The 27,936-nt window shown below is 35.6% G+C and overlaps 1 protein-coding gene across 1 annotated transcript; it reads right to left on the bottom strand.

The window, feature by feature from the left end:
* Positions 1 to 27,936, bottom strand: elovl4b (ELOVL fatty acid elongase 4b). The gene is given in 7 exon segments (NM_199972.1): positions 1 to 1,592; positions 6,338 to 6,465; positions 9,439 to 9,610; positions 15,658 to 15,738; positions 18,178 to 18,365; positions 20,399 to 20,489; positions 27,780 to 27,936. Coding segments are annotated over 6 exon segments (912 nt in total). The 5' UTR covers positions 20,466 to 20,489; positions 27,780 to 27,936; the 3' UTR covers positions 1 to 1,316.

Raw genomic sequence — 27,936 nt, 5'->3', positions numbered from 1 at the left:
ATGAGGTTGACATCCTGTTTATTTCATTCAGTCCTGTATCAGTTGATATAAATGTTTATTAAGAGGTACACTGACGTTGCAAATCACGAGAACATCCTGCGTATTTCCCATGTGAATTTAACAGTACTCGTAGAGAAAATATACAGCAGTTTTCAAACAGGATTTTAGAGCGGTCTACCACCTGTCCTGCGATTTCATAATCACAGGAAACTTCATAATGCAATATGTGTAGTGTAATGCAATATGACTTTTGCAAAAACTCAATATAAAGCTACATATATGTACACAAAGCAATACCCGGATAGACATTTAGGACGCGTGTGTGTGTACTTGTCTATGTGTATTACGAGGACACAAGTTGTATAATGACATCGGAAAGACCTAGTTGTACTCTATTAATCTGGTTTACAAGGACATACACTGTCCCCATAATTCAAAGCGCTTAAATTTAATATTTAATGAGGCCTTTTGACATTCAAACATTAATTTTCTCACTTTTCCTGTGAGGGTGGGGTTTAGGGGTAGGGTAAGGCCATATAACATGTAGTTTTTACAGTATAAAGTACATTACGTCTATGTAGAGTCCTCGTAAATCATATATACAAGTGTGTTTGTGAAACTACCTGAGTATGAAGCCGTGACACCATCATTACTGCATGCAATTTTAGCAATGCATTTGATACAAGAAATGAAATTAAACATGATCTATAAAGCCACCAAATGTTCTTTAGACTTTCTTTGGTACAATTGGATTCCCACTTTAAAAGTTGCCTATTCGTGCTAATAGTAACCAGGGCTTTTTAAACACTACTGTTTCGCTACGAATGAAGGATCAAACAGACAATAATACTAATAATTGTTTTAACAAAAACGAAATTAGAAAACAGAATTAGCGAAATAGTTTCGTATCTCGAATAACGAACATCGTTTGTTAGGATCCAAACGTGTCGAGAATTCTGACTGCCGCTGAAACAGGTGGAAAAACATCCAGACGAGCCATTTACTGAATGTAGGAATCTTTCAATAAATATAACATTAAATAAATGAAGCTAGGTTTGTGGAAAAAAGCATATGCAACTATGATTCTGTAGAAAAGTCCAACAAAGATGATAACTAAACATCGCCAAGTAATTAGCTTTCATGATTTGGAATACCATAAGGGACATTTTAGATTATAAAGATTGTCACGAGCAGCTCGATGACTTAGAAAATCACGTTGCATGTGGTTATTGTCCCAGAAATACAATCAGCATGTTTGTTTTGTTTTTACAACTACCAAACAGTCTGTAATGGTTTATCTCCATCCAAGATTCGTTTTAATCGTGCTTTCCTTTTCCTTTCTTCTGTTTCTTTCCATTTTCCGTGACCTCGGCTGTCTTGCTGGTGCCGTTGGTTGACATGGAGACGCCGTTAACTGCGGATTTGGCTGTCTTGAGACGTGGCTGGCGACGGTAGGTCTGGTAGTAAAAATTGGCGAACAGGATGATGAATGTAACGGCGTAGCCAATCAAAGCCCACTGCATCCATGCTGGGAATGGACAGCCCGTGTAGAGAGAGTGAGCAGCATGGCCAATGGTGACGTGGAACTGGATCTGAAAACAAAGCAAAATAGGTATGTAGCAGATGTGTGTGCAACTTTTCATGACTTTTACTTTTGCAATAAGTACAATACGCTGCTGTCGCTGCTTCCGGTCTGTGTGCTGTGGAAAGGCGGCTATAGTATTCGAACAAACGGTAGGAGAGAAATACATGAATGTCCTACTACTTCTGGTGAAACTCTGAAGTGTGCATCCGATGGATGCTACGCTATCCCATGGTTCCATGCGAGAGAATTCATGAATGGGGTGATGCAACTGACACGGATAGGTCAAATGATGTACGTCCGAGTTCCATTCATACTACTCACATTCATACTATATAGAACTGTCATGGTCCTGACCTGACAGTCTTGTCTGTCCTGTCAGTGTTTAATGTTTGCCTGTTTGTCCTGTCCTTATTTACATTGCTTATATTGCATGTCTTAAAGAGCCATGAAACCCCCTCGTTTCAGCAGGGTGTTTTCACACCTCTACTTTGGAAAAAGTCAGAAAAGTGGGCGTGTCCAGCTCTGTTTAGGGGGAGTGTCGGAGGAAGAAAAGTGGGATGGTGTGGGAGTGTCTATTTGGGCGCGCTGAGTTTCAGAGTCAAAATTCACACACACAGTAGAAAGTGATGGTGTTTAACCTACATGGACATCTGTAGTCGAATTATTTGCCAAATGATTAAATGGTGGACTTTAACTGCAGTTTGGCTCTTTCATTCAGGGAATTCATTCATGCCCCTCGTGACAAACGAGATATTTCATTCGAGGAACTGCTCTAAGCGTGTATTTTTCATGCAATGTTTGATACCGTACGGCGAATGAGAGAAAAAAAACCTCTGCATTTCCCAGAAACTTAGATACACACGGCAGGTAGCGTCAGAAAGCCGCGTGTGTTATTCCGGTCACTAAATGCGGTAAAACCCTACACGAGGTTAAAGTTTGGTTGTGGTGCTAACGTGTTTACACTCTGTGCAATAGTTTGTTAGATACGAACAAACTGAATAAACAAAGAGCACTGGTCGCTCACTTACCAAATCTGTAGAGACAGGACAATTACCAGCAACTAGAGCCGCGTCTTTATGAAGAGAATACTACAAGCGAATCCAGATCTCAGCGTTTGCAGATGAGAACAGCTCTCAGGTAAACAATGTTCCTCCTTAGACACGTAATTTATTGTTGTCGAGCGTCGCGTACACTGTTAATCCACACGTGACTCTGAGCTCTCACAGAGAGAAAATGAAAACGAAACTTAACTGCAGCAAACTATAAAAGCAACACTTCATGCTTGTTTTGCCAACACAACGTGGCGTCTCTGCCGTCTAAACACAGTAATGAATATTAATGAAGTTGCCCAATAGAGCGCGCTGATTGGTTTGAACCAAGCCTTACTCATGCATTAATGCATCACACTGTAAGACGTAATAAGACACACTCTGGCACAGACGTCCAGTCTGCACGCTGGAATACAACGCTATTATCTCATGACCGTGACGCAGCTTCAAAAATTCGTTTCAAACCAGAAGTACGAATTTGCTTGGAATAACGCAAAAACAACCAATTTACACTTTTTAGTGAAATATAGGTGTCCTAATAGTGTTTTTAGCAGTGTGGGACACATATACGACTGTCAACAGCTCAAAAAAATGTGTTATGGTGTTTCGTGACCCTTTAATTTGTGTTGGCCATGTGCTCCTCTTGTCTTTCCTCCTTGTTTTCAGTTACCCCGCCCTTTTATTTAGACCTTGTCATCCTGATTGTTTTCACCTGTCTCTCGTGTGCTTTGCTAATGTGCTGTGTGTTCTCATTTCTTTGCTGGTTCGTTCCATGTGAGCTTGTCTTGTCTCCTTGCAATGCATCTTCACTGAGCTTTTGGTCTTGTCTGTTCTAGTTCACTTGTCTATTTATTGTTTATTTGTAGCTACTACTTTCTTTTTTTTATCCTTAGATCCATTGTTCCATTTTCTGTAAGTCCCAGTCTTCTAAGTAGTTGATTATTAGTAATCGTTTGATTTGTTTAATTACTCTCTTTAAGATCCTCGAAGTCTTTATTCAGTTTTGTTTTTATCAGATTGCTCAAGTCAGTCTTTCTCTCTAGTATTTATATTTTATTTTATTTTTAGATTTAGTTTGATTATTTTATTGTATAATATTGCTGCTTGTTTGCTGTTTTGTCTTGTGTCTTGTAATTTTTCAGTCCTATCCCGTGTCCTGACCTCCCTGGTCTGCCAGTCTGGAGTTTATGTGGCTTGCTCCTGGATCTAGCTCTGGTTTGTTGCTCCTACTCCTGGCTGGCTGTTCATTTTAGTACCATCTTCAGTGGTCTCTACCACTGGCTTCACTGTGTTGTTACCCCTACCATTTGGACCTTGTCATCCTCTTGTGTGTCTATTTGTGCCTTACTCTGTCAATAAACCCCTTTTGTATAGTTCATTGCTGCAACTGGGTCCGTTTTCTTGCAATCATCCATGACAAGAACATAATTTTCTAAAGGTCGTGTAGTAAATTCAAATGTAGTACATACTTGAGTAGTAGGCGACTTCCGATGCAGCCTACGTGAATTTTGCCAAACAATGTTGTTATTTGGAAACTATAAAACTATAAAAACAAATGCATTTATAACCCAACAAGACCCCACCCCGTTTCGAAATGTCCACTGCCATATAATGGCTGCACGTGAAAGTATGTTGTGGGACTTCTTATATGGATTATAGATAGCGAAGATATAGATAGCATTTTTTTTCTAAAGGCTCCTACACACCGGGAAGCTTTTCGTTTGCTTTTATCTTCAGCATTTTACGAGACGTGTTTCCACATTCAAACCCAAGCGATTTTGAAAATCACTGCTTGACGTTAGATGTCGCTACACAACTTTAAGCTACTGACACCAGCTTGTAACACATAAGAAGTGGAGGAGAGGAAGTTCACACGCTTGTTGTTAAAGTTACTGGTGACTCGATCAAGTATAGATGGTTCAAGCAGCAGCTCTAGCGATGAAGAAATGATTATTGTTCACAGAGCAATAAGCAGCTAAACGTTCATATCGCCTCTGGGTATCTTCGACAATGTGCGCTCACATTGACAGTTTTGCCTCCAAGTGCTGTTTACTGTAACTTTAGCAGCTCGTTGCATTAAAACAAACAAAAAAAGAGCGTTTTTTTTTTTTAATTACGCTTTTGCGCCCGTTGTTTGGCGCGTTGGTGTGCACAATCACATTGACGCCTTTTATTCACGAGGCTTTAGATGTTGACAGAAAACGCAAGCAAAAAACGTGCAAAAACATGTGCACAGGCCTTAACTCTTTTTATAAATTTATTAAAACGTGCTTGTTTGTCGTAAAAATTCGTAATAATGCCAAAAAATACTAATTTGTGCATCTCCTGACTTCCGGGTGCAGCCATGCTGCTGTTATAGATGGTTTATTCAGGGAAATATTTGTACCCCTTGGTTTTAAGTGTGGTCCTGAAAGATCTACATTTCATGGGCTTTTTAGCCCTTCCCCTTAGCCCTATGCCTTGAAGCTAAATAGAATTAGGACACCCCTACGGATTCACGTAATGGCGCAAAACAAAGGGTAGGGTAAGTGGAAGGGCTAAAGGGTAGAATTGGGATTGGGCCGTAAATATATTTGAATGTTTCCAGACCATTGCTGTCTATGATGGATGAGAGAGCTAAAGGATTTCATCTAAAATATCTTAATTTGTGTTCCGAAGATGAACAAAGAAGATTTTAGGGTTTTAAATGACATTTAGTAATAGGGAATTTTCAAGACGTTTCTCATTTGCTTTTCATTTGATGCGATTTAGCTCAACCACTCTCACTGGCAGAGCTGTGATTAAAAACTAAACAACATTTAAAAGCTTTTTACTGTATCGTTAACCATTTTGCTGAAAATAATTAGTAAATGACTCGAACCTACGTTGCTCCTGCAGAGCTACCAACCAGGAAACTTGAACTCCCAAAAAAAAGAATTGAATTTAGCCTCTGTTGTGTCTGATAACTGCAGTTTGTGGCTATAATTTATCATCCATGTTTATTCCATATCCATGTTACAATGTAAAATGTATTTTACCTATATATTGCATTTTTAAAACATTCCTATAATTATTTATTCAAACTTCTGTACATTTCAATTTAACTGAAACAGAATAATTTGACTCGTGTATCTTGAGCTGTGTGAGCTAATAACAATAAAAATCAGTTGATTCAGCAATTTTTCCTGCAAAAATGTATTTCAGCTAGTCAGAGGTGTTTTCTGATATTCTAGTCTTATGAGCTAGTAGAGATTCATTCATTCATTCATTCATTCATTCATTCATTCATTCATTCATTCATTCATTCTCTTGTCAGCTTAGTCCCTTTATTAATCCGGGGTCGCCACAGCGGAATAAACCGCCAACTTAACCAGCAATTTTTTACGCAGTGGATGCCCTTCCAGCTGCAACCCATCTCTGGGAAACATCCACACACACATTCACACACACACTCATACACTACGAACAATTTAGCCTACCCTACCCAATTCACCTGTACCGCATATCTTTGGACTGTGGGGGAAACCGAAGCACACGGGGGAAACCGAAGCACACGGAGGAAACCCACGCGAAGGCAGGGAGAACATGCAAACTCCACACAGAAGCGCCAACTAAGCCGAGGTTCGAACCAGCAACCCAGCAACCTTCTTGCTGTGAGGCGACAGCACTACCTACTGCGCCACTGCCTCGCCCAGCTAGTAGAGATGTGTGTTGTTAATTTTACCATCTGAATAATAGTGAGGTATTTCTTCCACCACAGGTACTTCTGGATCTTCGGGCCAAACGCTGCCAGGCCGTAGTAGCCGTACATCAGCACATGAATGCCTGAGTTAATCGTTGCGCCAAAGAAAGCTGTGAAGAAAGAAGGAGATTTAATTAGATTAACATCAACAAATATGGTGGTCCAACAAGATAGTTCAAAATTAAGAAGATCATGGTATGTTTTAAGACAATGAGACTCTTTTATGAAACATGGACAACAGTCATATTTGTGTGGAGATTTATTGTAATCTTAAAAAGTTTTATGAATTACGTCAAGATGCCATTCACTTCATGCTTCATATTAATTAAAGAGACAGTTCACCCAAAAATTAAAAATGTTGTCATTAACTCACCCTTCACTTCAATTTGAGTTTCTTTATTCTGTTGAACACAAAAGAAGATACTTTGAAAAATGTTGGTTGCTAGCACCAATTGACTACCATAATAATTTTTTGTCCTACTATGGACGTCAATGGGTGCATCAACATTCTTTAAAATATCTTTTTTTGTGTTCATAAAGGATGAAAACCACATGACGGAATGAAAATGCTGAGGTAAATTTTATTTTTGGGTGAACTATCTCTGAGTCAACATGATTAAACACAGAGAAGCAAGTTTGAAATGTTTGGAAGCGTCAGCAACATTGGTTGAGACTCAGGATTACAGTTCCCCAGCCCAGTCCTCCACAGACCCATGTCAGATCATTATCCTCTGTTCACCTTTTCCTCCTTATTAACCCACTGACCATCTGTACCCAGGCAAACCTTTTGACCCCTTCCACATCCCCCTAAGCTCTTCTAACCTTTCCTCTCATTTCCTTAAATCTCCTCATCCTTTGTTTCAGGTTCTCTGCTTGGGCAGCAAAATACAGAACTCTTGTCTGTCTGTCTGTCTTTCTGTCTATCTATCCATTTATTTGTTTGTCTGTCTGTGTCGGTGTATCTATCTGGCAACCTTTTGTATCATTTTTTTCTATCTTTCATCTGTCTATCTTTTGTATCTTTTTTCTGTCTGTCTTTTGTATATTTTTTCAGTCTGTCATTCTGTCTCTTGATCATTTTTATAACCATGTCATTCTAACATATGTCTGTCTTTCATTTTCGTTCTATCTATCTATCTATCTATCTATCTATCTATCTATCTATCTATCTATCTATCTATCTATCTATCTGTCTATCTGTCTGTCTGTCTGTCTGTCTGTCGTTCTATCTATACATCTATCTGTCTAGGTTTTGTATAGTTTTTTCTATCAATCTGCCTGTCTGTATCTCTGTCTCAATCTGTCTGTCGTTCTATCTATACGTCTTATCTGTCTACCTTTTGTATCTATTTTTTTAACGGCCTATCGTTCTGCCTGTCTGTCGTTCTATTATATGTCTTTCTATCTTTTTATCATTTTTCTAACTCTCTGTCGTTCTATATATGTCTGTCTATCATTTTTTCAGTGTGTCGTTCAGTCTTTTTTAATCATTTTTCTAACTGTATGTCGTTCTATATATAATTTATCTATCTATCTATCTATCTATCTATCTATCTGTCTGTCTGTCTGTCTGTCTGTCTGTCTGTCTGTCTGTCTGTCTGTCTGTCTGTCTATCTATCTATCTATCTATCTATTTATCTGTCTGTCTGTCTTTTGTATATTTCTTCTATCTGTCATTCTGTCTATCTTTTGTGTTTTTTTGTCTGTCTGTTCTATATATGTCTGTCTATCATTTTTATCTGTCGTTCTATCTATCTATCTGTCCGTCCGTCCGTCCGTCCTTCATTCTATCTATCTATTCTTTTCCATCTGTCTGTCGATCTATTTATCTTTTGTATATATTTTTTCTAACTATCTGTCTGTCAATCTCTTAATATATATCTGTCTGTCTGCTGTTATATCTATCTGTCTGTCGTTCTATCTCTCTGTCTTTCTTTTGAATATTTTTGTGCCTGTGTTTGTCCTTCTATCCATCTTTTGTATCGTTTATCTATCTATTGTATAATTTTTTTCTATCTGTCGTTCTATCTATATATCTGTCTTGTCTGTAATTTTTATCCATTTATCTGTCTCTGTCATTCTATGGATCTGTCTATTTTTTTTTATTTTTTCTGTCTGTTGTTCTATCTCTATATCTGTCTGTCTATCTTTTTATCCATTTTTCTATCTGTTTTGTCTGTCTATTTTTTGTATTATGTCTTCTATCTGTGTCGTTCTATTTATCTGTCCCTTTGTCTGTTTTTCGGATCATTCTTTTTATATCTGTCTGTCATTCTGTCCATCTATCTGTCTGTCTTTTGTAGAATTGTTTTTCTGTCTGTGTGTCATTTTATCTATCTGTCTGTCTGTTTTTATATGTACATTGCACCTATAGGCCAAATATTTATGAACATATGTGAGCAAAATGTGGTAAAGTTAGAACCTGTAACTACTGTCGGGATTTACCAAAGACATTTCTAGAAATATTAGCAAAAATAATGCAGATTTGTGTGCTGATCTTATACCTAATGCACTTGTAGGAGTTGCTCTTCTAGATGCTAAATTATTCAGAGTATAGTATTTAAATAAATCACCTAATTGGTATTTGCTGAAAAAAGCATGTCTTAACCCATTTTGTATCTATGTTGTCAGTAGATTACATAGAGCTTATTATCTTCAGCTCTGCTTGTTAGCGACCTAATTTGCACTGGTTTATGCATCGCGTTAGACATTCTGAAAATTAGCTGCTGTGTCTGTGTGTAGCTCATTCACATATTGTCAGTGGATCTCTCACAAAAACTTTTTTTGTACTTTTAATTTGAGCTGTATAGCCAATTATTTATTTGTGACATATCAAGACACAAATCTGTGTAATGACATGACTAGGTAGTGAAATATGAGGACATGCTGATATCCTTATTTCTCAAAAAGCTTATAAACCAGACCAAACCAAAAGTAAAACCGCACACAGTTTCCTGTGGAGGTTGGTTTTAGGGTTATGGCAAGAGAAAATAGAGTTTGTACAGCATAAAAACAATGGAAACCTATGTAATGTCCCCGCAGTTCACAAAAACAAACGTGTGTGTGTCTATGTGTGTACTCACACTGTCCACCAGGAACCCACTTGATGCCGATCCACCACAGGATGAACATTGTGCAGTGGTGATAGACGTGCAGGAAGCTGACCTGATTAAACTTCTTCCTCATGATGAAGAAGACCGTGTCCAGAAACTCCACTCCCTTGGAGATGTAATACCACCACAGAGCAGATGCTATCTGCAGAAATACCAGATACATATCTATCAGTCATTATCTTAATTTCTTTTTACAGATCTGGGAACTCATTAATAAATGTGGCATATGCACAAAATGGGGGTTATATGATTATAAAAAACAAACTTGATGCAAGTAAATTTATTTAACTTAAATGTTGACTTCATTGAACCACTTTCTAGTGTTATAGCAGCATGATGTTAGCACACTGGTAAGACATGGTAGCAAAATGCCAATCTGTACATGCAGTACAAGTAGAAGCAAGTTAGCAAAATGTTTACCATGTGCTGAATTCTGTCAGAAGATTTTTAAATAGAAAGCATACAATTAAAGGGAATATGAGTTACAATTTGTTGCTAGTTTTCTTTTTATTAAGCTATGGATGATCTTCCATCGTGTGTTGTAAAAATCAAAAATCTATCTTGAATTCATTCCTTCTCTCGCTTTTCTTTTTCTTCTTCTTTTCCTTTCATACTTTTCCTTAATTTCATTCTTTTTATCTTTTCTTTTGCTTCCTTTCCATTATTTTCTTTCTTTCTTTCTTTCTTTCTTTCTTTCTTTCTTTCTTTCTTTCTTTCTGTTCCTTAATTTCTTTTTTCCTTCCTTTAATAATTTCTTTCTCTTTCTTTTTCTTGTTTTTTGTTTCGCCCTCTCCTTTTCATTATTCTTTTTCCTTTCCTTCCTTCTTTTCTTCTTTCTTTCTTTCTTTCTTTCCTTCTTCTTTTCTTTCTTTCATTCTTTCTTTCTTTTTTCTTCCTTTCTTTTTGTTCCTTAATTTCTTTTTTCCTTCCTTTAATAATTTCTTTCCCCCTTTCTCTTTCTTTTTTTTCCTCCCTCTCCTTTTCATCCTTCTTTTTCTTTTTCCTTTCCTTCCTTCATTCTTTCTTTACTTCCTTCCTTCCTTTCTTTTTGTTCTTTAATTTCTTTCTTCATTCCTTTAATAATTTCTTTCTCCCTTTCTCTTTCTTTTTTACCTTTTTCCCCTCTCCTTTTCATCCTTCCTTTTCGTTTTCCTTTCCTTAGTTCTTTCTTTACTCCTTTTCATTATTCTTTTTCCTTTCCTTCCTTCCTTTCTCTCTTTCTTTCTTTCTTTCTTTCTTTCTTTTTTTCTTTCTTTCTTTTGTTCCTTAATTTCTTTCTTCCTTCCTTTAATAATTTCTTTCTCCCTTTCTCTTTCTTTTTCTTGTTTTTTTTCTTTCTCCCTCTCCTTTTCATCCTTCTTTTTCTTTTTCCTTTCCTTCCTTCATTCTTTCTTTTCATTTTTTGATTTCCCCCTTTCTTTCTTTCTTTCTTTCTTTCTTTCTTTCTTTCTTTCTTTCTTTCTTTCTTTCTTTCTTTCTTTCTTTCTTTCTTTCTTTCAGGGTGCTTTCACACTTGGTTCAGTTGCCTAGACCAAACCCAAATTTGAATGTACCCCTTGCCACCTTCTTTATTGGTTTGTGTTCACACTATCTTTTTTCCTTCTGAACCCTGGTAGTCTTGCATCATCACGCTACTGTTTTGTGTACAACTGTTGCTAGGTGACGGCCACATTCTGCTTTTACTGAATCGTTGGGTTTTGTTACCAAAACCCAAATACAAAGATCCACTTGCGTTTGTCTGACACAAAAACATTAAAAATGTAGTTTTTGGTGGAGACAAGCAGACATTTTCACTGTTTGCACAGAGTCAGTCCCGTTTGTCACCAAGGTAGGTGATACACAGACACACACACACACACACACACACGAATGAACGTTATAAAAACTAAAGTTTGTTGTACAGTTGTCGGTCCACCTCTTTTATTTAATACGATTGCATTTATACTAGAAGTAAACCGTACCCCAGACCACCTCTTTCAGGCGGACTCGGGTACGATTGAGTTAAGAAGACACGTTCTCACTAGCTAAACATACCATACTTTGGCGTCAAATGAACCCGGGTGCGGATCAAAAGTGCTAGTGTGAAAGCACCCTTAATTTCTTTCTTCCTTTTAATTTTTTCTTTCTCCCTATTTTCTTTCTCTATTTCTCTCTCCCTTTCCTTTTCTTTCTTCTTTTTTAGTGTTGCTTACTAAAAATATTACTTCTTACCTATAAAGCTTTAAATAATCTAGCTCCTGTTTATCTAACCAACCTTCTCCCTCGCTACAGTCCAACCCACTCTAAGATCTCAAACCTCAGGGCTTCTGGTATTACCTAGAAAAGCAAAGTCTACTAAAGGAGGTTGATTCTTTTCATTTAAGGCTCCTAAACTTTAAAATGGCCTTCCTGATAATGTCCGAGGCTCAGACACACTCTCCCAATTCAAAACTAGATTAAAGACCTATCTTTTTAGTAAAGCAATGCATCACATTACAGCATGATGCATGAGTATGCTTCATGCAGGTGAGCAGGCTTAACAACCAACTGTAGGACACACTCCTCCTGTCTTAATGCATATGCTCATATGCTTTGCATGTTCGTTTATATAACTACTAGTTTCATTTATAACACTTCATTTCTGCATCTCGTTTAAATACACTGAACAGCAGCTACACTCATTTTCTTTATTCTCTTTTTCCACCTGAAGATACCCCTCCCGAGGCCCATAGAGTTTATGCAGCGCCACTGATGCGATCCCAGACCTGTGAAGAAATGATGCCAAGGTATCCATAATTCTGGACCATGATTCCTGAAAACCCCTAGTGACAGACGATTCTACGCATTGATCCTGTAGGCCAGCCTGAACACCTGCCGGTGACCTACTCAGACCTGCAGTTCTCCACGATGGATATCCAGCGTTCTCCAGCCTCCGGCATGTAGACTGCAGCTCTGCACAAGAAGTTTGGCCAGAGGAGAAATGGTCTTGCCCAACTGAGCCTGGTTTCTCTCCAGGTTTTTTCCTTCACTTTTGTCAATTTGGGGAAGTTTTGTTTCTCTCCGCTGTCACCACTGGCTTGCTTGGTTTGGGACTCGTGGAGCTGCACAGCAATGGATTTGCTCTTCAGTGTTTGGACTTTCAGCAGTGAATATTAAACCACACTGAACTGCACTAAACTGAATTTCAACTCTGAATACTGGACTGACACTGTTTCAGTTTACTATAATCTTCTATGTTAAGCTGCTTTAACACAATCCACACTGTAAAAATGCTATAGAATTAAAGATTAATTCAATTTAATTCTTTTTTCTTTCTCCCTTTCTTTTCCTCTTTCTTTCTTTCTTTCTTTCCATTTTTCTTTCTCCCTTTCCTTCCTCTTTTCCTTTCTTCCAATTTACAAAGCCGTTTCGGACATCACGTTAAGTTTTTCTCAAGCCAACAGGACAGTTTGTCCCAACAATCTGTACTATGCAGTTGCATTTAATTAGCTCTTTCCATCCATTTCCTGCAGCACCGTGAGGATGGAGGCGTGGCCTGCGGGTGGTGAGAGTCCTGACCTCATCACTGTCCTCATGCAAACCAGCCAAAACCCAGCCGGCCAATGAGGGTGAGGGTTCATGCCAACACAACAGCATGAGGAAACTCTAACCCACGTCACTGGACGCGTTTCTGGGGATTCAGCCATCCAGCCATCTGATTACAGTTAAGCCTTGATCTCAACTTTCTCCCTTTTCCTTACAGCTGTAAAATACCTGCTGAGCACTAATGGTCTTTAAGATCGTTTTAGTGAGCTAGTCTGTACAGTCATTGGAATTAGAATGTGTACAGTCTTGTTAGAGATCGCACACCCTATTGAATTTCATGATTTCCCATATTTTTTCTCAGAAAACTTATTTCTAAAGGTGCCGTTCACTTGAAACTGTTGACTTCACCAGATGTTGGTTACAACCAGAGAAATACATAAATGCAAAGAAAGCAAATCTAATTAGTTTACAAACAAAGTTGTGTAATAAAATGAAATGATGCAGGCAAAAAATATTTACCTGTATAAATATGGATATATATATATATATATATATATATATATATATATATATATATATATATATATATATATATATATATATATATGCGTGTGTGTGTGTTGGTGTGTGTGTGTGTGTGTGTGTGTGTGTGTGTGTGTATATATATATATATAGTCCTTGGCAGGTTTTAAAACCTGGAAGACTTTACTTCAGATGAACAAAATCACATCTTTCAGAGGTAAAGAGGTAAAAAAAAAAAAGAATCATAGAGTTAAATTCAATACCTTTAAAAAAAAATTAAGACTCCTTCCTAACCTCATCAACTCCAAGTTTCAGCTGGTGACATTTTAACTCGAGTATTTATTACTTAACTCTAACTGTACGAAGGCACATCTAAAGAGTCTTAAGGCTGATTTATACTTCTGCGTCAAGCGCACTCGTATGCTTTGGTGCAGCCTATGTGTGGACACATAGCCCTCGCCGTGGCCTCTCACCTCTCACAATATTTAACTACACAACGCAACGATGCGTAGTGCAAGCTCTGTGATTGGTCAGCTTGGTACTGATGGAGCGAGTGTTTACAAGTGTCGAGTCCCGTGAAGGAGCTCCAGAAGAAGACTTTTGTTTTGTGTTTACCTTATGATTTAATTTGTTGCACGTTCGCGGATTCACGCCTCAAAATGAGCAAATTTAAGCCACTTAAACATTAAGGTAGCGTTCAGAAAAAACAAAACACCAGCGAAAAAACTCGACACAGAGGAACATAAATACTTACTGCCAGCTAGTGTTTCGGAAGTGTTATTGCAGAAGAACACAAACAGCGTGCAGAAGTATAAACCAGGCTTCAGTTTCTGATAACTCCTTATCAATGCAACAAAATTCAGAATGATGGAAACAAAGAAAACTGTATATAAAGTTCTGTCATGAAACTCTGTTGGGCGTTAAGTTAAATCGAACCTCCTACTACATTACCTGACAAAAGTCTTGTCGCCTATCTAAGTTTTAGGAACAACAAATAATAACTTGACTACTAGTTAATCATTTCTCTCTCAGATGTGGTTTAAATGAAAGGCAAAGGCCTCTAGATTACACTTATTTTACTGAAATAAAATATGATCATGCCTTGATTTTTAATTAATTCATTAGGACAGTAAGTCTGACTTTGCTTAGACAAAAATCTAGTCTCTTAAAAGTAATAATGTCCAGTATAGAATATAAAGTCATGCTGCAGTGGAAACAGAATGAATATTGTGTCTGACTCCATCATGAGCTTGGAGGACTGCATCCATACATCTCTGCAATGACTCAAATCACTGATTAATAAAGTCATCTGGAATGGCAAAGAAAGCGTTTACAAGACTCCCAGAGTTCATCAAGATCCCTTGGGTTCATCTTTATTGCCTCCTCCTTCATCTTAGCTGAGTCATGCACCATAATGTTCATGTCTGGTGACTGGGCTGGCCAATCCCGGACCACCTTGACCTTCTTTGCTTTAAGGAACTTTGATGTGGAGGCTGAAGTATGAGGAGCGCTGTCCTGCTGAAGAATTTGCCCTCTCCTGTGGTTTGTAATGTAATGGGCAGCACAAATGTCTTGATGCCTCAGGCTGTTGATGTTGCCATCCACTCTGCAGATCTCTCGCACTCCCCCATACTGAATGTAACCCCAAACCATGATTTTTCCTTCACCAAACTTGACTGATTTCTATGAGAATCTCGGGTCCATGCTGGTTCCAGTAGGTGTTCTGCAGTATTTGTGATGACTGGGATGCAGATCAACAGATGATTCAGCAGAAAAATTGACCTTCTGCTACTTTTTCAAATGATCAACTAGAAGTCAAGTTATTATTTGTTGATCTTACAACTGGGATTGACGACAAGACTTGTCAGGTAGTGTATGTCATGGCTTAGGTAATTGGCTGCTGTCGCCACAAGCAGGAGTTTATCGATTAGCATCCGAATATTCTCAAAACAAGTTCTGGCAGACTTTACAATGCAACTATACATTGTATATTTAAAAATGATGTAAAATTGTAATACCTTGTAAAATTTTGGTTTTAAGTACTTTAAAAGGGCCTTTAGTTTCTCTAAATTAGTCTATCGACTTTTAATACTTTGAAAGACCCTGTAAAAGTTATGTCCTCATCCGGATAGCTAAGGGAAGACAGCATACTGTGTTTCTTACCCTGACTTCATTAACATCATTGGAGTAGTTGACAGGCTGGCAGAGGTAGCTGTATCCGGCTGCTCTGGAGCCCAGGAGCAGCTGCACAGAAAAACACACAGACATTATTCAGATGTGCTGAAGCCAAGGTTAGTCTGTCTGTGATAAAGTGGTTCATTTCACACAGTTGATCAGCTTTTGGAAAACACAATCTGTGCATTTCTATGGCCCTGTTTACACGGTCAGGTCTTGATGCCCAATTTTGATTTGTTGCCTATATCTGTTTTGTTTTTTTTCTGTCCGTTTACATGTTATTTTAATTGTGACCCATATCCTATTCATGTGTTTACTCTTGCCATACAATTTACGATGTCGCGCATACATAAAGGCTAGTTTTTAGCTCTGCGAAATATGCGAAGTGTAGTATAAGCAGTGAATGGTTTAGTTCAGATTTACCCCCACGCAGTTTATGTAATGGTATGGCCATGATGTGTGTGTGTGTGTGTAGTTGAAGATGTAGCCTTTGCCTGTGTGCGCAGCACTGGTGTTGTTAGGGAGAATAAAGTTGTTCTATGTGTAGCTTAGCCCACAGTGCGTGTATTAATAGCGACAAAAAGTTACAACACGAAGTTCGCCCCACTTTAAAATGATTTTGAGGCGGAGGAGGTAGGAAAGCGCCGTCATCGTAGCTTGCGCTTTTGGTTTGTATGCTGTATGATGTCCCCAACCATTCAGAGGAATTTGTGGGTACGAGAGAGATCTTAGGTCTGGTGGGAGCAAATTGTGGCGACTGACCACTTTCCTCCATGTTTCCTCTGTTGTTGTTTACCGCGTCGGTATCTCCACACACTCTCTTCCTTCTACGACGTACCACATTGTAGCTAGTTTAATGATGTACAGAATTGAACGCCTTAATAAATCCGATCTGCCTGTTTACATGATAGTCGCATTGTCACATATCAGATTTATATCTGATTTATTTCCACATATGAAGGAGGCCTGAAACCGATCTCTGAATATCCGAATGCATGCGTTTTTTTCTCGTGTTTACACGGTCATAGAACAGATCTGATCTGTGTCACATATGAGCAAAAAATCTGAATTGGGTCACATTTAACTGGCAGTGTAAACGGGGCCTATGTGTCTCTTCATAACTTCTGTTTGTCAACTATTTAATATAAACAGTTGTGTTGTGTGTTGTAGTATAATGTATTAGTTTTTGGGTAATTTGTTTATATTATTACTATAGTTGTTGTATTACTAATAATTATTAATTCAGGCAAAATTACTAGTCCTCTCTCTCTCTCTACATATATATATATATATATATATATATATATATATATATATATATATATATATATATATATATATATATATATATATATATATATATATATATATATATATATATATGAGCAATATCACACTTGTAGCAGTGCGATATGGCTGTATATCAGCACTGGTGGGAGGCGTGCGTTGGCACGAGGCCGCAGGCCGATATACAGCCATATCGCACTGCTACAAGTGTGATATTGCGTTTATACAACAGTTTAACGGCATAATTGTGTATATAAAAACATTATCAATCATGGAGAGTCTCAAAAACCCTTTTGTATGAGGAACTATTTTCTTCCGCGTTGGATTCAAATCATAAGCTGACAGTTGAACAGCTGAGCAAGCATCATTTAAACTTTAGATCTGTAGTGTCTGCTTTTTGCTGGCTGTATTTGGGTGGAATAATACACAAAGGGTAAAGAGGCTTTACGGGTGCTGATATTACTTAAATATATCATGGCTATCAGCCAATCAGATTCAAGAACCAGACATAACTGTTGTATATATGTGTGTGTGTGTATATATATATATATATATATATATATATATATATATATATATATATATATATATATATATATATATATATATATATATATATATATATATATATACATACACACACACATACATACATACATACACACACATATATATATAAATATATATATAAATAAATTTACATGTCCACCCCTATAATGGTTCAAATATATAGAGACAGAGACAAAGAGAGAGAGAGATCTATATCTATATTTATTTTATGCTGGACAAAAAAAATTGCAAACAATAGTAATAAGTTTACTATTAGTTGCAGACAGGGTGCGAATTCCAGGGGGGTTTGGGGAGATTGACCCCCCTAATTAATGCTTGATTCCCCTTGAAGGACATTAAAACAACATGTATAGGGGGTGTCAGCTTTAATACTGAGAAACAATTTGCTCTGCTTTGTATTTTTCTTAATAATGATAATAATAAAATTAATATAAATAATCTAATTAATAAAAATGTGTGGAAAAAAAAGAGTACACTTTAATGCATTACGACTTCTCAATTACTTGGTTCCATACATTTTTTAGTATTTTAGTCCACCTGTATTACCACTAGTATTTTCTAGTGCCACAATGCTTCTATTCAGCTACTGTATGTCTGACTGGTTTAAGTCTGAGTGGTTGAAATGGATTGACAAGAAGGAAATGAACTGACCTCTTTGCAGATGTAGAAGTTAAGCAGCACCATGCTGAAGTTGTACACAATGAGTGTTTTCCTGAGCTGGAAAGGCTCGCGGTTCTGCATGTAAAGAGGGCCGGCCCAAAGGAAGAGCAGGTACAAAACACTGATCCCCAGAGTGGGCAGAGGAGATGACATCATCGGCCATTTCTCCACACGCTTGTCTGACATTCAAACAGAGAGATGTTCAGATTGCAATTTTTACTGTTCTTACTATTTTTACTAAACTTATGGTTGCCAAGAAGTTACCTTTTAAAAAAACAGTAGAAACCATAAAAAATACAAATAAATAAATAAAAAAAAAAAAAATATATATATATATATATATATATATATATATATATATATATATATATATATATATATATATATAATTATTTTTTATGTAAATTAATGTAATGTAATTAATGTAAATTAATATGTGTGTGTATATATATATATATATATATATATATATATTTATATATATATATATACATATACACACACACACACACACACACATTAATTTACATTAATTACATTACATTACATACATTTTTATGGTAAACTACCGCATTTCGGTCGTTATTTGCCACATTTATAGGGTTATTGTTTACCAATGTTTTCAAATCCTAACATCTACACATTCCAATGCTCATCACAAACAACTCAATAATGGTAACACACATAAAACCAAGTTACGCAATAAACATTATCAAAATTAGATACACAAACATAAAAATCTAATGTACATAATTGAGGAGGGGAAAAAAAGCCTAAAAATAACCATAGTAATATCAACAAAAAAATAAATTCTGGGAAAGTTAATGTACGGTTATCCACCCTATTATTTAAAGAAACTTAAACATGATACTGATTTTTACTGTAACATCTTTACATTTTTTTAACCATTAAAATTAGTGCTGCACGATACTCGCATACAATGCGATATTACTGTTGAGTGTTGCCTTAATGATATTTCTTCCTCTATAGCTAACTTGCTAAGCTATTTTATCAACAATTTTAAACAAAAAGTATGTAATGATCAAACTAAAACAAACAGGTAGTTAGATTTTTTCTGAGAAAAAAAAAATGATGTCAAGATTCAAACATTGAGACTTTAAAACACCCTGAATTACTGACAGCTATTGGTTGTCATTTTCCTTTTTTAGCCCCTTTCACAAATACAGACCTTTCTGGAAAATTACTGCCAATTTTCCGCAAAGGTCTGTATGTGTGAACTGGCCCTTTTTGAAAACACCGGTAAATTCGTTCCGTCTATTTTCCGGAAAGAGAAGTTGTAATATTACCGGTAATTTGCCGGAATGCTGCGCTGTGTGAACGCAGATGAAATATTGCATTCACATACGCGCTGACGTAAGACATCTACTTTAGCCAATCAGAACATTCAGACACATTCACATCTGCGCTCTTTATGAAAATAAAAGCCTTTGAATATTTTTCCAGACACATTTAGCTGCTAGATGTTAGTCAGATAATGTTTTTATATTCCTTCTTAATGCCAGCTGTGTTAAAAATTATCAATAAAATGCTTACGATAAACCGCTGTTAGTTTACCTTCAAGCTCTGACATGTGTGCACGTGAAGCAGCTGGTAAGCGCCAACACACACACACACACACATATTATGTACATCTCGATATGCGAGTGTTTCTCTATATGTTTTCATCAAAGTAGTTCACAAAACTTTTCCAAACAGAGTTTGTTATGTAGTCAAGTGTTTACAAATACAAGCGCAGCTGCTTAGAGCTCATTTCTGGTTAATGATGTCAGAATTTACCGCTATTTTGGAATGGATGTGTGAATGGAAAAGTTCCGTAACGTCCTGCCTGTGTGAACAGCACTTTTTTTAATTTACCGGTAAAGTCGTTCCGGTAATTTTACGGATATTTACCGGTATCACTGTGTGAAAGGTGAAAGGGGCTTTTGTCTCCTAGCATTAGTATTTATTTTCAGCTCTAGGTTCACCTGACAGCACCTACTGGAGAGGCAGGGATCAAGATAGTAAAGGCCCATCTCACTGGTCAGATTTGGATAAACAATCTATGCATGCAGCACACAAATGCTTGGCACAATTAATTTCCTTTAACGCACTTCCCAGTGAAATGGATATTGTATATATTGTGATAACGATAGGTTTTTATAAATTGTGCAGCCCTAATTGAAATTTGCAGTGTAATGTACACTCTCCTTACCTGCTATGGTAAGGCTCCATTTGTAAAACTCTACAGAGTCATTCATCAGGTGAACGACCGTCTCCATGGCGCTAGTTCTAAGATGATTATCCTGTGAAGCAGAAAACACAACAGAAGCAGTTTTAAAAAGTGCTCGACTTAGACTCTCACTTACACACAGTGCGAAATTAATCTATCTATCTATCTATCTGTCTATCTGTCTATCTATCTATCTATCTATCTATCTATCTATCTATCTATCTATCTATCTATCTATCTATCTATCTATCTATCTATCTATCTATCTATCTATCTACCTGTCTGTCTGTCTGTCTGTCTGTCTGTCTATCTGTCTGTCTCTCTGTCTGTCTGTCTGTCTGGGTAATTGGTATGAATTTGTACAATCTCAGTTGTTCATTTTGTTATAATTTGCTCATCTCCCAATGACAGTTGGGTTGGGGGGGGGGGTTGCCTCCTTTTTAAGATTTTACATTTTCATACAATTTAATTTGTACAAATTAGCCACTTTTTTCTGCTAATATGTAAAATATTTAGATTTCTTTGTGAGGTCAGGCTGGTCTGTATTCATTTAATAGTGTAATAATTTTGTTAAATCAGTTTTCATTTAATTTAATCTTTATTTAATATAGCTGAACTATAATTAAGCAACATCGATTAAAGTTGTACTATACTAATATGCTATATATTAATATATTAAATAAGACTGACAATGACACATGTATTCTGAAAAATGTATTTCTCATAATAAATAAACTGTATATTTTTTACATGTAAGGTATATATTATATTTACATGTAAATATGTGAAATATTTGTTTCCCTGTGAGATCAGGCTGGTCTGTATTAATAATTATTATTAGTCTCTATTATTCTCAAAATCATGTAGTTTAATGTAAACTAAAATGAAGTAACAATGATTCAATGTGTTGTTAATATACCAATAAATACATATTTTATTTATTTATTATATTATTATATATATTATTTATTTTAAATACAAGTTATTTAATATATAATTATATACAAATATATTGTATGATGAATATATTCTGTAAGAAATGCATTTTTCATTGTTAATGTGAGTTAATGCATTGACAAATAACAAAACCATTGTGTTTTCAGTGTGTCATGTTTCCATATTTTATATTACACTATTTATACCTTTTCTTCCAGATTTAAAGGGACAGTTTGCCTAAAACTGACACTTACATCATTGTTTACTCACTCTTTACTAGCCACAAACTTAGTTTCTTTTTTCTGTTGAACACAAAAGAAGTTGTGTAACTATTCACTTCCATGTTTTTTTCCCCACAATGGAAATCAATGGTTACCGGTTTCTAACATTCCTCTAAACATCTTATTTTGTGTTCAATAGAAAAAAGAAACACATAAAGGCTCGGAACCACTTGAGGAGGACTAAATAGTAAGTACATTTTCAATTCATTTTTTTTGGGGCTTTTGAACAACCTCTTTATTTTGTTTAAACTTTTATTTTACTTTTTATTTTAAAATGAATCAATACAAAACACAATTCATCTAATACACCATATAAATGTACCACCAAAGCATATCCAGGCAAGATAGTGAATTATTTTTTACCATAATACACACAATATTTTATAGTAGTTTAAAACAAAATATACTCAAATTCAGAGCAACTACCATAACATCAGGAGCTAATAGATGATAAATGTAAATCTTTATTGACTGGTGACTGAAGTTTGAATTCCCTTTAATGCACCAAACAGAGACCCGACAACTCTTTGACAGATGCGTATGTTTATTCTTATGCTATTCTTTCAGCTCAGCGAGAAGCATCTCTAAAGCATATTCCACACCTGAGTGCAAGGCAAGCAGAATTAATATAAGTCAGTTCACCAGTGGCGTTGCATAATCAGCCTGTCTGAAGAGGCCCTGCTTACGTCTGTGCATTATTTAGAGGCCCTATCGTTTTGCACCGAGACAAACTTAGGAAAAACAGGACAGTTGTATGCGGGACTGGTCCCACATGTAATATGTATAATGACATAAGCTATGCTAAAGGAACTATTATAACTGATATAAGAACATTGTATGTAATTTTCGCCACTAGAGGGCGTGTATTCATAACAAACAAAGAATATTTTTTTTTATATTAATTTAATTAACAGCATTAGACACGTTGGCTCAGTGGTTAGCACTGTCGCCTCACAGCAATAAAGTTAGTGGTTTGAGGCCCGGCTGGGCCAGTTGGCTTTTCTGTGTGGAGTTTGCATGTTCTCCCCGTGTTGATGTAGGTTTCTTCCGAGTTCTCCAGTTTCCCCCACAGTCCAAACACAAGCGCTATAGGTAAATTGGATTAGCATATGCTGGAATAGTTGGCGGTTCATTCCACTGTGGCGACCCCTGATAAATAAGGGACTAAGCCCCTAAGGAAAATGAATGAATGAAAATGAATGAATGGATGAATGAACAGCATATAACGTCTTACAAACAAAAGTGTAGTTTGATGATGGAGTGGAATCAAAGGAGTTGTGGTCTTTATGAATGGGTAATTAAATATTAATGTTTTTATTGAATAGGCTGACAATAAGTACACAAAAGCAAATCAACTTGAATCGTTCTATTTCTGAAAATAGCAATATTAATTACCATGCATTGACAAATATAACCAACGCTGATCTCCTTGGTGTATTTAATAAAACCTTTTTAATAATAATCATTTTTAAAATAAAAACCAAGCTACTTTTTTGCATGAAAATAGTGTATGTGGGCTATCTTAATAGGTTTTTTTAAAGTGCTAGTTCACCCAAAAAAAGAAGATAGTTTGAAGAATGTTGGAAACCTGTAGCTATTGACTTCCATAGTATTTGTATTGTTTACTACTAAGTCAATGGTTTCATTAAGGTAAAGTTGGTCTTATATTTCCATATTCAGACTTTCTCCTTCATTCATTCATTCATTCATTTTCTTGTCGGCTTAGTCCCTTTATTAATCCAGGGTCGCCACAGCGGAATGAACTGCTAACTTATCCAGCAAGTTTTTTACACAGCAGATGCCCTTCCAGCCACAACCCATCTGGCACCTTTCTCCTTAATAATATAATTTCAGAAGCGCAAAATCATCTGCGGCCTCTGCACATGTTAAATAGTCTCGAAACATATTTGGAGCGCAAATAAGCCATCTAAATATTTTTAAATGAACTATGTAATTAAAGAATGATGTCAAAAATGACAATTCTGCTGCCATCATTTACTCACCCTTGACTTGTTCTGTTGAACACAAAAGGAGTTGTGTAACCATTCATTTCCATGTGTTTTTTTCTACAATGAAAGTGAATGGTTACCGGTTTATAACATTCCTCTAACATTTTGAAGAATGTTGGAAACCTGAAACCATTATTGAGGAAAAGTTGGTTTTAGAATTTGCACATTTATTCATATTTAACTGTGACAACTTGTGACATGGTCCCTTTATTGTACTTTGGATATTCAGTCTAAAAATCACATTTAAGTATGACTTCAAAACAATATTAATATATACAGTTGAGGTTAGAATTATTAGCCCCCCTATGATTTTTTTTTTACTCTTTTTTTTATTTTATTTTTTTATATATTTCCAAAATGATGTTTAACAGAGCAAGGACATTTTCAAAGTGTGTCTGATAATATTTTTTGTTCTGGATAAAGTCTTATTTGTTTTATTTCGACTTGAATAAAAGCAGTTTTTAAATTTTTAAAATCCATTTTAAGGACAAAATTATTAGCCCCTTTAAGATTTTTTCTTCCAACAGTCAACAGAACAAATTATTGTCCCACAATAACTTGCCTAATTACTCTAACCTGCCAAGTTAACCTAATTAACCTAGTGAAGCCTTTAAATGTCACTTTAAGCTGTATAGAAGTGTCTTGAAAAATATCTAGTCAAATATTATTTACTGTCATCATGGCAAAGATAAAATAAATCAGTTATTAGAAATGAGTTATTAAAACTATTATGTTAAGAAATGTTGAAAAAATCTGCTCTTCGTTAATCAGAAAATGGGGTAAAAAATAAACAGACGGGCTTATAATTCAGGGGGGCTAATAATTCTGACTTCAACTGTATATGTATATATTGATAAACATTGGCTGCTAATATGATTTCCCTATGTAGAATTAGCAAAGACTACTTCAGTTAGCAAAGAAAGTCTGAATGCTCTATAATATAAAAGCAACTTTACCTCAATGAAACCACTAACTTCATAGTAGGAAAAAACAAATACAATGGTTGCAGGTTTCCAACATTCTTCAAAATATCTTCTTTTTAGTTCAACAGAATAGTACAACTCAGATTGGTTTGGAAAGAGTCAAGGGTGAGTAAATGATGGCAGAATTGTCATTTTTGGCCTATTATACCTTTAATTACATAGTTAATTTAAAGATTTTTAGATGGCTTACTTGCTCTCCAAATATGTTTTGAGTCCATTTACCCTGCAAAGAGGCTGCAGATGATTTTATGCTTCTGAAATCATTAATGAGAAAGTCAGAACATGCAAATATTCAAAGGTAAACCAACTTTACCTCAATGAAACCATTGAATTAGTAAAAAAAATACAAATACTATGGACGTCAATGGTTACAGGTTTCCAACATTCTTCAAAATATCTTCTTTTGTGTTCAACAGAATAATACAACTTAAATTGGTTTGGAACAAGTCAAGGATGAATAAATGATGGCAGTACTGTCATTGTTGGCCTATTATACCTTTAATAACATAGTTAATTTAAAGATATTTAGATGGCTTATTTGCTCTCCAAATATGTTTTGAGTCTATTTAACATGTGCAAAGAGGCCACAGATGATTTTGTGCTTCTGAAATTATATTCTTCAGAAGAAAGTCTGAATATGCAAATATTAAAAACCAACTTTACCTCAATGAAACCATTGACTTAGTAAAAATACAAATACTATGGACGTCAATGGTTAAAGCTTTCCAACATTCTTCAAAATATCTTCTTTTGTGTTCAACAGAATAATACAACTCAAATTGGTTTGGAAAGAGTCAAGGGTGAGTAAATGATGGCAGAATTTTCATTTTTGACCTTTTATACATTTAATTAAGCCTACATAGTTAATTTAAAGATATTTAGATGGCTTATTTGCTCTCCAAATACGTTTCGAGTATATTTAACATGTGCAAAGAGGCCGCAGATGATTTTGTGCTTCTGAAATAATATTATTAAGGTGAAATCTGAATATGTGAATATAAAATCAACTTTATGTCAATGAAGCCATTGCATTCATAATAGAAACAAATACTACTATGGAAGTCAATGGTTACAGGTTTTCAACATTCTTCAAAATATCTTCTTTTGTTTTCAACAGACCAAAACAGCTTAGATTGGTTTGGAACAAGTCAAGGGTGAGTAAATGATGGCAAAATTGTCATTTTTGGCATATTACACCTTAAATTAGACAGTTAACGATATTTTGATGGCTTATTTGTGGTCCAAATGAGTCTATTTAACATGTGCAAAGAGGCCGCAGATGATTTTGCACATATGAAATTATATTATCAAGCAGAAAGTCAGAATATGCAAATAAAAAAACAACTTTACGTCCATGAAGCCATTGAATTTACAGTAAAAAAAAAATACTATGCAAGTCAATGGTTACAGGTTTCCAACATTCTTCAAAATATCTTAATTTGTGTCCAACAGAACAATACAACACAAATTGGTTTTGAACAAGTCAAGGGTGAGTAAATGATAGCAGAGTTGTCATTTTTTTGCCTATTATATCTTGAAATAAGCCTACATGGTTAATTTAAAGATATTTAGATGGCTTATTTGCTCTCCAAATATGTTTTGAGACTATTTAACATGTGCAAAGAGGCCACAGAAGATTTTGCGCCTCTGAAAGAATATTATTAAGGAGAAAGTCAGAAGATGCAAATATAAGAACAAATTTCCCTCAATAAAACCATTGACTTAATAATAAGAAAAAATACAAATACTATGGAAGTCAATGGTTACAGGTTTCCAACATTCTTTAAAATATCTTCATTTGTGTTCAACAGAACAATACAACTCAAATTGGTTTGGAACAAGTCACGGGTTAGTTAATGATGGCAGAATTGTAATTTCGATCCTACTATATCTTTAATTAGATAGTTATTTAAATATATTTAGATGTTTTGAGGCTATTTAACATATGCAACGAGGCCACAGATGATTTTGCAGCACAAAATGGAAGAGATGAAGCTCTGGTAAAATAAACAGCGCAAAGTTCCTGTGAGTCCCCGGTGAAGACAAAAGCCTCCGTGCGCGTGTGTCAGCAGGTTTCACCAGCATTTGTCCGTCAGGCTTTAATTCCTTTTGATCTACGAGCTTAAAGTGTAAGTACAAATGCCCATCGACCCACATCTGAGGCCGCAGCACTCAAACGGATGATCACCATCAAGGTTATCACCACCAGATGCTTCAACTATAAGATACACCAAGTTATAAAACTTTCAAAACGCTGCCCATTAGTCCACTGTATAGTCTGACAATTATGAGTGATATAAATACATTGAGCATGTATTGTAAACTGTAAAAAAATGCTGGGTTTCACGCTATTCCTTCATGTTGTCCAACACAATTAGGTTTAGACTTAACTGTTTGTACAAATTTAACTTAATTGAACATAAAACAATTAAGTTGTCCCCAAAATTATCAAAAATTGTGTTGTTTCAGTGCATATTACACACATTGTTTGAACAAAAAGCTGATTTTTTTGAATGTATGTAGATCTAAATTATAATAAACAAGAAGATCTAGTATAATTAGTCATATAATTTGCGATTCCATTGTTTTTAGTTGCAAATTAAGGTATTCCGCAGCTATTTTTCTAGCATATGTACAGATTAAAATACTTTCTTAGCAGTATCTTAAGGTTTATCTTTAAAAAATCTATTATAAATTCTATCTTAAGGTTTTAAAATAGCCTGAATATACTTTATATTGAACATTTGCTATATTAGTTACACATAATAAATAAATTACATTATTTATTGATCATTCAGTACAATAATGAAAGACACAGTAATAGTTATTATCATGCACAAACACACACACACAACTAATTATGTGTGTAATTATATAATTAAACATAAAAATTCCCTAAATTTGTATAGAATGTAATGTATTCTTTAATATAATTACTGCACGATTTTAAATAGAATAAAATACATTTATTTTAGAGCAGCATAGACACTTAAATGCCTTTAAACAAGTGGCTAATCTCCATTAAAGCGATTAAACCGGAACTGACATATTGAAGTAACATTTCAATTGCATTAAAATGCATGAGGATTTCCGAGACAAGCACATCTAGATTGAAGTAAAATGCATTAGACATATTAAACACACACGATCTTACCTTACGAGCGCGTGCCTATGTCGACATCAGGTGTGCTGCAGCCCAGGTAAAATATGCGAGTGAATAATTGTCTATATTTAAATCTACAGCGTACGTTTAAACGCATCAACCCCGCAGTTTTTTGGCAATAATAACGCGAAGGCAAACGGAGTGTAAC

The sequence above is a fragment of the Danio rerio genome, chromosome 23 (assembly GCF_052040795.2).
Source record: "Danio rerio strain M-AB ecotype USA chromosome 23, GRCz13ab, whole genome shotgun sequence".
NCBI lineage: Eukaryota > Metazoa > Chordata > Actinopteri > Cypriniformes > Danionidae > Danio > Danio rerio.
This window is presented reverse-complemented; position numbering and strand designations above follow the sequence as displayed.